The sequence below is a fragment of the Somniosus microcephalus genome, chromosome 31 (assembly GCF_052327205.1).
Source record: "Somniosus microcephalus isolate GS21.2 chromosome 31, FLI_Smic_1.0, whole genome shotgun sequence".
Taxonomy (NCBI): Eukaryota; Metazoa; Chordata; class Chondrichthyes; order Squaliformes; family Somniosidae; genus Somniosus; species Somniosus microcephalus.
Window position 1 is genome coordinate 5,787,403 of NC_141017.1, and position 11,247 is coordinate 5,798,649.

At 47.9% G+C, this 11,247-nt stretch overlaps 1 protein-coding gene across 1 annotated transcript in view; it reads left to right on the forward strand.

Moving 5' to 3' along the window:
* LOC147097545 (uncharacterized) overlaps positions 1-11,045 on the forward strand; it is a 48,861-nt gene extending 37,816 nt beyond the window's left edge. The window contains exon 6 of the mRNA XM_085971397.1: positions 10,960-11,045. Coding sequence (XP_085827523.1) covers positions 10,960-11,045 — 86 coding nt within the window. The remainder of the gene's footprint in view (positions 1-10,959) is intronic.
* Positions 11,046-11,247: the final 202 nt, after the last annotated feature.

The window sequence follows — 11,247 nt, forward strand, 5'->3', positions numbered from 1 at the left end:
TCCTTCTATTTCTACTATGACTAGCAGGTGGCACAGGTAGCAATCCTGAGATTACTACCTTTGAGGTCCTATTTTTTAATTTACCTCCTAACTCTGCTTTTAGGACCTCATCTCGGTTTTTACCTATATCGTTGGTACCTATATGCACCACGACTACTGGCTTTTCACCCTCCCCCTTCAGAATGCCCTGCAGCCACTCCGAGACATCCTTGACTCTTGCACCAGGGAGGCAACATACCATCCTGGAGTCTCGTTTGTGGCCACAGAAACTCCTATCTATTCCCCTTACAATAGAATCCCCTATCACTATAGCTCTCCCGCTCTTTTTCCTCCCGTCCTGTGCAGCAGAACCACCCATGGTGCCAGGACATTGGCTGCTGCTGCCTTCTCCCGATAAGCCATAAGAACATAAGAACATAAGAAATAGGAGCAGGAGTAGGCCAATCGGCCCCTCGAGCCTGCTCCACCATTCAATAAGATCATGGCTGATCTGATCCTAACCTCAAATCTACTATCACTCTACAGCCCACCCGAACCCATGTGATCTCCTGGGAGAGGCGAAAAACAGATAAAAAACCCAATGGCCAATTTGGGAGAAAAAATCTGGGAAATTCCTCTCCGACCCATCTAGCTGATCGAAACTCGTCCAGGAGATCACTCTGTCCCTATATTTTCTACAGTACTTACCTTCTATAAAAGGTGACCTCCACCCCAGCCAGGAACAGGAATAGAACATCTCCTGAAATCTAACACAGAATTAGAACACAAGAAGTAGGAGCAGAACCAGGCTACACGGCCCCTGGGCCCACTCCGTTACCCACAGGGCCATGACCGTTCCGAACCTAGACTCATGTCCAATTTCCTGCCCGCTCCCCGTAACCCCTAATTCCCTTTACTTCTAGGAAACTGTCTATTTCTGTTTTAAATGTATTTAATGATGTAGCTTCCACAGCTTTCTGGGGCAGCAAATTCCACAGACCTACTACCCTCTGAGTGAAGAAGTTTCTCCTCATCTCAGTTTTGAAAGAGCAGCCCCTTATTCTAAGATTATGCCCCCTAGTTCTAGTTTCACCCATCATTGGGAACATCCTCACCGCATCCACCCAATCAAGCCCCTTCACAATCTTATATGTTTCAATAAGATCGCCTCTCATTCATCTCCCTCAACAATATCCAAAGTGGTATATCTGTTTGAGAGGGGGATGGCCACAGGGGACCCCTGCACTACCTGCCTGTGCCTAATACTCTGCCTGGCGGTCACCCATTCCCTTCCTGCCTGTGCAGCCTTTTCCTGCGGTGTGACCAACTGATTAAACATGATATCCTGCCTGGGAGTGTTTGATGGGTTAGTACAGAGGATGCTTTACCCCATTATTGCCCATGATGCACCCTCCAATTAATGCTCTGATGGTCCCTCTCTTTGGTACCCTGAAGGTCCCTCCACTTATTGCTTCTGACACTATTCCTCTAACAGGGAATAGACTTGTTTCAGAGCACAGAGGAGGTTGTGATATCCTTGCCTCATCCCAAACACCATTTTCACAAACTGCCTCTCTCTGCCAAAGCAGGAGGGAGACACAGTGGCTGATATAAAGAGAGGGGAGACTTTCTGGTGTATAAAGCAAGAGCCATTGAATAGTGGGACCTCACATTTGAAGATTGGGAGTTATAATTTATCAGTGGTAATTTTGGGAGTCTGTTCTCCCTATTCGAAGTCTCAGTACCTGGGAGCAAGGTTGGAGATGGAACTGATTGTAAAACCTGTGTTCATGCCCAGTGAGACTGCACACCAGGAGCAGAGCCTGGTCATGTGACCCTGTTATACCTTGAGTGGGAGCGGCCTGGGCTGCTTTTTGACATGGTTCCTGTGGTGTATGTGCCTTTAAGAGCCCCCTGTGTACTGTAATGCCGGTAATGGCCACTCGGGCTATATAAGCCTGTATAGTGTCTTGTATCTGTTAGTTCACCTCCAGGCTTTGTTCAGTAAACACCTGTGAAACGAACTCCTGCATTCCGTGTCTCCATTAACACACGGATACAACAGTGGCGACGAATTGGAAACGGACTTACCTGCAATTCGGCAGCACCTCAAGGAGATCGATTCCTCAGACGAAAGTCGAAGAAAAACAAGAAAGAAAAAAAAGAAACTGTGGTTTCACCAGCAAGCCGAGCTGGTGGCAGGTACTGCAATAATCCTTCCTGGGCAGCGAGCTGGGGTTCCATCGGTTGGCTCTGCAGCGGGGCCGAGCAGCGAAGGCGGAGGCAAACAGAGACAGAGGGTGGAGCACTCGGGAGACAGCCGGCGCTGCAACGCAGGTCGGCGTTCGGACCAAGCAGAGGGAGGGAAAAGTCCCAGAGAGTCCGACGGGAACTAGTCTCCACCTATTAAAAAAAATACCTGTGTAAATAAAAACCGCGGAGAACAGCGTTGTCAGCAGCGGCAGCGGTGGGAAAGCGCGGGAGGCGCCATTTTTTTTCTGCGGGGAAGAAAGGAAAGCGCGGGAGGTGCCATTTTTTTTTCAGGATGCCTAAGACTGGCAATATTACTGCTTTCGATAGCGATATAGAGGATTGGACCACATATGTGGAAAGAGTGGAGGTATATTGCACAGCATATGAAATAGAGGATGATAAAAAGGCATCAGTACTTCTAAATCTAATGGGCGCAAGGACATACGGGCTGTTACGAAACTTAATCACTCCAGCCAAACCGAGGGACAAGAATTTTAAGGAGATTGTTGATACCCTACAGTAGCACTTAAACCCAACACCGCTGCTGATAGCGGAACGATTCAAATTCTTCAGGAGGAATCAGCACAAGAATGAAAGTAACGCTGATTACCTCACCGAATTAAGGAAGCTGTCAAAGCACTGCCAATTCGGAGCAGGACTGGCAGATTCTCTTCGAGACAAATTCGTCTGCGGTCTCCTAAGTGAAGGAACACAGAAAAGGCTACTTTCTGAGAAAGATTTGACACTGGACAAGGCTTTCAGTGTGGCTGTATCATACGAAGCAGCCGCAAGAGGAGCTGCAGAGATACAGCAAAAGCCACAGGACTTCGGCACCCATGAAATGACACAGGGTTTCGAGAGATGTTATCGCTGTGGCAGATCCACCCATGACCAGAGGGACTGAACGATTAAAAGACATCTTGGCCAACGCCAAGGAAGTGTTTCAACAGGAACTAGGAACCTTGAAAGGCGTCACCGCCTCAATAAAAGTGGAAGATGCGGCAATTCCCAAGTTTTTTAAGGCAAGGCCGGTGCCATACGCAATTCGTCCAGCAGTCGAGGCAGAGCTGGAGAATTTGGAAAAGGCAGGCGTATTATCCAAGATAGATAGGAGCGAGTGGGCAACACCCATCGTCCCGGTTATGAAGAAAACGTTAAATAATGATAAATCTGAAGAACAGAGAAAAATTCGCATCTGTGGGGACTTCAAGGTGACTGTAAACTCGTTCCTTCACACGGTACAGTATCCTCTTCCGAGGATAGAAGATATTTTCGCCTCACTATCCGGAGGGAAACGTTTCACCAAAATTGACTTGGCACAAGCATATCTACAGATGGAGGTTGAAGAGGCCTCTAAAAAGTATCTCACGATTAATACACACAAAGGCCTGTACCAGTACAATCAACTGGTTTAGCATCAGCTCCAGCTATCTGGCAAAGAGCTATGGAGCAAGTCCTCCAAGGGATTCCGGGGACTCAATGCTACCTAGACGACATCCTTATAACAGGAGAAAACGACAATGAGCACCTTGCCAATTTGGAGCAGGTGCTCACTAGGCTGAGAGAACGGGGCCTACGAGCAAATCGCCCCAAGTGCGAATTTTTCCAGAAACAAATATCATATTGTGGCCACATAATTATCGAGGAAGGGTTGCATAAGTCACCTGAAAAAATTGAAGCGGTCATAAAAGCCCCAGCACGTGAAAATGTCTCACAATTAAGGTCGTTCCTGGGATTGATAAATTACTATCATAAATTTTAACCGAACTTGTCAACTGTTCTGCACCCTCTTAACGAACTGCTACAAACGGGAGTAATTTGGAAATGGAGCGAAGACTGTAAACGTGCCTTCCATAAATGCAAAGGCTTGATCACGTCCAAGGAAGTTTTGGCTCATTACAACCCATCACTGCCAATCAGACTGGCGTGCGATGCATCCCCTTACGGCGTAGGAGCGGTATTATCGCATAGATTCCCTGATGGCTCAGAGCGGCCGATAGCTTTTGCGGCACGCTCATTGAACTCAGCTGAGCGTAACTATGCCCAGATCGACAGGGAAGCACTCAGCCTGGTATGGGGAATTAAGAAATTCAACCATTACCTACACGGACAAAAATTTACCTTGTTGACTGACCATCAACCCCTCGTCTCCCTATTTAACCCTAAAAAGGGTGTTCCCATTATGACAGCGCAAAGGCTACAGAGGTGGTCCCTTTTCCTAGGGGCACACCAATATGACATAGAATACAAAGGATCAAAACAGCATGGGAATGCTGACGGTTCATCGCGCCTACCGTTGCCAACGGTAGAAGAGGCACCTACAGTGGACCCAGTGGAGATGTTCCACTCAACCATAGTGGAATGTCTACCAGTAACAAATTCTGCCATTGAAAAGGAAACGAGAAATTACCTGACTCTCTCACGAGTCTACGATTTAACGGTGAAGGGATGGCCAGCACATGGCGAACCACTGTTGCCAGCATTCTCGAAAAAGAAGAGAACAGCTGTCAGTGTGCCGAGGAACCTTGATGTGTGGATCCAGAGTGGTGATTCCACCCAAACTGCAGGATAAAGTGCTAAAAGAGCTTCACGAGGGGCATCTGGGTGGAGTGAAAATGAAGAACCTAGCCAGAGCGTTTGTGTGCTGGCCAGGTATCGATGGAGACATCGAAGAAATGACCAAGAGCTGCCTAGGATGCCAGAAGGTCCAAAACGCCCCACCACAAGCCCCTCTACATCAATGGGAGTGGCCCTCATCTCCATGGCAAAGGGTACACATCGACTTTGCTGGTCCATTTATGGACTCAATGTTCTTAATCGCGGTTGATGCACACTCCAAGTGGCCGGAGGTAATAAAGATGTCCTCCACCACCACGGAAAAAACCATCACAGTATTAAGGACCATATTTGCCAGGAATGGGCTGCCTGAACAGATCTGTTCTGATAATGGACCGCAATTTGTGTCCGAAGAATTCAGGAAGTTCTTAAAAAACAATGGGGTTAAGCACTACACGTCCGCCCCATACCATCCCGCCATCAATGGATTGGCTGAAAGGTTTGTCCAGACCTTCAAGAAGGCCATAAAGGCCATGGGTAATGAAGACATAAATCTACAGCATAAGGTAGATAACTTCTTGTTTGCATACAGGAATGCAACACATGTGGTTACAAACCAAACTCCCGCCATGATGTTCTTCAATAGAAGCCTAAGATGCCGGCTGGATTTGATCAAGCCAAACATCAGAAGGGACGTGGAGAACTGGCAATTTCAAGGCATGAATGAAAGGCCAACTAGAACCTTCCAGATAGGTCAACAAGTTTTGGCCCGGGACTACCGTACCGAGAAATGGCAGCCTGGAACTATTTGCACACGACTAGGACTGCTGATGTATACCGTGGACATTGGAGAAAGCATAATAAGGCGCCATGCTGACCAGATCATAGAGTCATCCGAAAAGGGACAACCTACACAACAACTCTATACGCCTAATGATGAAGCAGAGATACCCATAGTATCTACCTCCGATCCGGTGATACTGGAACCAGATGAACCCGACACTGGCATTCAAGCTGAATCGACCTTGCCAAAAGAACCTACTACACCACCAGAAACTACTACACCACCAAGGCGTTATCCGGACCGAGTCAGGAAGCCTCCAGAGAGACTGACTTATAATTGATTAACTGCAGCAAATGTGTAGATTATTGTTCTTGTAACATGTTAATTAATGATTACTTAAAATGTTCTGTACTGGTTGTCTAAAAGGGGAGGAATTGTGGTGTATGTGCCTTTAAGAGCCCCCTGTGTACGGTAATGCCGGTAATGGCCACTCGGGCTTTATAAGCCTGTATAGTGTCTTGTATCTGTTAGTTCACCTCCAGACTTTGTTCAGTAAACACCTGTGAAACCAACTCCTGCATTCCGTGTCTCCATTAACACACGGATACAACAGTTCCTGGCTCCTTTGTGATGTGACCTGGAGACAGGTTTACGCCCCTGATTACACAGGATCAGTGGGAGTCACTGTTGGAGGAGCTGAACTTGGCAGCTGACACTGCGAGTGAGTTTAGTCCATATAAATAGGGGGAAGGGAAAGTACAATGTAATATGAAAGTAAGTAATTCAACCAAATGTCATCAATTGCAATTATATTCACATTAAATATAATCATAGTCACAAAAATAGTCGCACTGTATTCCAAATACAGATTCTAGAATAAATATTAATCACTTATATTTTAAAAGATTCTTGGAGTGAAGAGAATCTCTGGAAGGTGGAAAGAGCGGAGTCGAATCATCATCACACTAACTGGGACTGGAAATGGTCGCTGGATTCACAGAGCAGACCTGGTGGGACCAAGAACTCCAGAGGTGAGAGTCTAACCAGCTACTACTGGGAGCTGTCTGACAGTTGCCATAAGGCTCAGCCTTTGCTGTGACAAGTTGACCTGAGCTTAACCCGTGTGTGAAGCTCGCCAATACCTCAGCTGGGAGTGCTTGACACTTACATGTAGATGAAGTTTTATTCTGTGTTCTTACAATGCAGTACCTGAGCTGGTGTGCTTCATTGGATAGTTTCAGAGGAGCTGCACGCTGCATTTAACACATGCTGGATCTGAGTTGGCTGTGCTTGGTCAACCAATTTAGAGAGAGCTTCACTCTGTATCTAACCCGTGCTCGGCCTGCCCTGGCTGGGAGTGTTTCATGGGAAAGTGTAGATGTAGCATTACTCACTATCTAACCCCATACTGTACCTGCCCTGGGAGTGTTTGATGGGATAGTGTAGATCAAGCTTCACTCTGTATCTAACCCGTGCTCGGCCTGCCCTGGCTGGGAGTGTTTCATGGGAAAGTGTAGATGGAGCATTACTCACTATCTAACCCCATACTGTACCTGCCCTGGGAGTGTTTGATGGGATAGTGTAGATCAAGCTTTACTCTGTATCTAACCTGTGCTCTGCCTGCCCAGGGAGTGTTTGATGGGACAGTGTAGAGGGAGCTATACTCTGTACCTAAGCTGTGCTGTACCTGGCCTGGGAGTGTGTTATGGGATAGTATAGAGGGAGCTTTACCCCATTATTGTCCATGATGCACCCTCCAATTAATGCTCCGATGATCCCACCACTTGATACCCCTGAAGATCCCTCCACTTATTGCCTATGACACCCTTCTTGTTACAGGGAATAGACTTATTTCAGAGCACAAAGGAGGATGTAATATCGTTGCCTCATCCCAAACACCATTCCCACAAACTGCCTCTCTCTGCCAAAGCAGAAGGGAGACACACTGGCTGATATAAAGAGAGGGGAGACTTTCTGGTGTATAAAGCAAGAGGTAGACATGGGGGCCATTGAATAGTGGGACCTCACATTTCGTGGATTAGAGGGATAATTTATCAGTGGTAATTTTGGGAGTCTGTGCTCCCTGACTGGAGTCTCAGTACATGGGAGCAGGGTTGGAGACGGAGCTGAATGTACAACCTGCGTTCATGCCCAGTGAGACGGCACACCAGGAGCACAGCCTGGCCATGTTTGATGGGCTATTGTAGATGGAGCTTTCTTCTGTATCTAGCCCATGCTGCACCTGCCTCTGGGAGTGTTTGATGGGATCGTGTAGATCAAGCTTTACGCTGTACCTATCCCGTGCTCTGCCTGCCCAGGGAGTGTTTAATGGGACAGTGTAGAGGGAGCTATACTCTGTACCTAAACTGTGCTGTACCTGGCCTGGGAGTGTCTTATGGGATAGTACAGAGGGAGCTTTACCCCATTATTGTCCATGATGCACCCTCAAATTAATCCTTCGATGATGCACAAAGGAGGATGTAATATCGTTGCCTCATCCCAAACACCATTCCCACAAACTGCCTCACTCTGCCAAAGCAGGAGGGAGACACACTGGCTGATATAAAGAGAAGGGAGACTTTCTGGTGTATAAAGCAAGAGGTAGACATGGGGGCCTTTGAATAGTGGGACCTCACATTTGGAAGATGGGAGGGATAATTTATCAGTGGTAATTTTGGGAGTCTGTGCTCCCTGACTGGAGTCTCAGTACATGGGAGCAGGGTTGGAGCCGGGATTGATTGTATAACCTGCGTTCATGCCCAGTGAGACTGCACACCAGTGCTCCGATGATCCCACCACTTGATACCCATGAAGATCCCTCCACTTATTGCCTGTGGCACCCTTCCTGTTACAGGGAATAGGCTTGTTTCAAGGCACAAAGGAGGCTGTAATATCCAGGGTTGGAGAAGGGACTGATTGTACAACCTGCTTTCATGCCCAGTGAGACTGCACACCAGGAGCAGAGGCTGGTCATGTGACCCTGTAATACCTTGAGTGGGAGGGGCTTGGGCTGCTTTGTGACATGTTTCCTGGCTCCTTTGTGATGTCACCTGGAGACAGGTTTACACCCCTGGTTACGCAGCATCAGTGGGATTCACTGCGGGATGAGCTGGACTTGGCAGCTGACACTGCCAGTGAGTTTAGTCCTTATAAATAGGGGAAAGGAAAGAACAATTTAATATTAAGGTAAGTAATTCAACCAAATGTCATTCATTACAAACATATTCAAATTAAATATAATCATAGTACCTGCAACAAAAATAGACCGAATGTATTCCAATTACAGGTTCTAGAATTAATATTAATTTTTATATTAAATGTTTCATGTAGTGAAGAGTATCTCAGGAGGGTGGAGAGAGTGGAGCCAAATCATCATCACACTAACTGGGACTGGAGAAATGTCGCTGGATTCACAGAGCAGAGCTGGTGGGACCAAGACCCTCAATGTCAAAGACGGGATGAAACAAGAAGCCCCAACAATGATTGTAAAGGTGAGGAACTTTACTGAGGATCCCATCAGTCCAGGATTTTGCCAAGGTGAGAGTCTAACCATCTACTGGGTGCTTCTTCGACAAATGCCATAAGGGACTGCCTTTGATACGACAAGTACAATTCAGCTCAACTTGTATGTAAAGCTAGCCCATACCTAGAACAACAACAGAAAATGCTGGAAAAACTCAGCAGGCCAGGCAACATCTGTGGAGAGAGAAATAGAGTCAGCGTTTCAGGTCGAAACCCTTTGTCAAGACTGAAAAAGCACAGGAAATGAAACAAATTAAGCGGCCAGTTTGGGGGCTGAGAGAGAACAAAAGAGAAGTGAAGAGACATTGGGGGAAAAATTGGGTGAGTAGCACCACCTGTTAGCGCCTAAAGAGGCAGTCAGCGGCTGTAGCGCCACTGGCTGCGCCTCCCGCGATATTCAGCAGGGGCGCTAATGGTGGCGTTAGCCATTTGCGCTGCGCCACCACCGATGACGTCATCGGTGTGCGCAGCGCCCCATTCGCGCCCGAACGCGATATTTGGTAGCGAACGCCGCTATAGCGCCGTTCGCTACCCGTACCCGGTTCACGGGGCCTTGCTGCGCCGTCAGAGGCGCAAGTTAAGGTGGAGGTGCGGGGCGGCCGCTTTTTTGGCGGCCGCCTGCCAGCACCTCCGTCCCCAGCCTCCTGGTCACCCCCCCTGCGGCATTGCCGGCTGTTTCCCGAGAGCCCGGCACTTCTCCTTGGTGCCGGGCTCTTTTGCCGGCATTCGCGATCGGGGTTCGCGCTGTTGCAGGCCCCTCCCCCTTAACAGTGGTAGGAAGGCCTGCAGTACCACAGCATGCCATGCCGCAGCGTATGGCGCTGCGGCATGTTGCGCTGCGATATTCAGTTTCAGCGCCCTAAGAGGGACGCGGAGCGCCTCGAGTCTCGCCCCGTCTCCCTCTAGGGGCACTTCAACTGAATTTCTGACGATCGCTACAGCTTCGAATGCTGCGCAAAAACCAGCGCCCAGGCGAACTTGGCGCCACTTTGGCGCCTCAACCCAAAGAGGTATTCAAAACGAGACGAGATGGTGATAGGACTAGTGGAGACAAAAGACGGCTCTAGATTAGGTGTGAAATGCGCTGGCAGAATGGGAGACAGCTGCCATGTGGGAGAGAAAAAAAAGGGGGGGGCAAAACAAAGGTGTGGATAAAAAATATAAGTAAAAATGCAATGGGGGCCGAGGTTATGATCTGAAATTGTTGAACTCGATATTGAGTACGGAAGGCTGTAAAGTGCCTAATCATACCTGGGACTGCCTGACACTTACATGTAGAGGGATTTTTATTCTAAGTTCATCCCATGCTGTACCTGAGCTGGTGTGCTTCATTGGGTAGTGTCAGAGGAGCTGTACGCTGAATTTAAAACATGCTGGATCTGAGTTGGCTGTGTGTGATCAACCAATTTAGAGAGAGCTTTACACTTCATCTAAGTTGTACTGTACCTGGCCTGGGAGTGTTAGATGGTAATGTAAAGTGGGAGGCTTTACTCTGTATCTAACCAGTGCTATACCAGGCCTGGGAGTGTTTGATGGGACACTGTAGAAGGAACTTTACTCTGTATCTAACCCGTGCTGTACCTTCCCTGTGAGTGTTTGATGAGACAGTGTAGAGGGAGCTTTACTCTGCATTAACTGAGATTGACTGATACTTTCATTGACTATTTCTTTCATATACCCAGCACTGGCCTGAACTCAGATACTTTCTGCATACTCACAGAGATCAGCACGAGAGCACAAAACATCCCAAACACAGGAGCTGACCCTGGGATGGTGCGACACTAACTCTGCAGGTACATTAACAACCTCTAGAGATGAACCCCTGTCCGCACCCATCCTACTTTATCATTTTCTTGTGGTTGCAGTTGGAATATTGCGGGTGTGTGACGGCAAGCCTAAGGAATTTCTCACCTTTGACCTCTTCAATTTTTTTATTTCAGCTCAGCTTTGAAAACCAGGGCTGTCCTTCAGATGTCACGCATTTCCTGACAGCGCATTTCCAGCACTAGACATGTGACAAGAGAGTGACACCAAAGAGGTAGGACATGTGCAGCCACACTTATCAACGTCCATCTTGCCCACACCTGTTGCTGTGCTGTGAAAGATCGAGAAATGCTGGAGTTCCCCTGTGGAGGGAGGCAACGGCAGCTCTG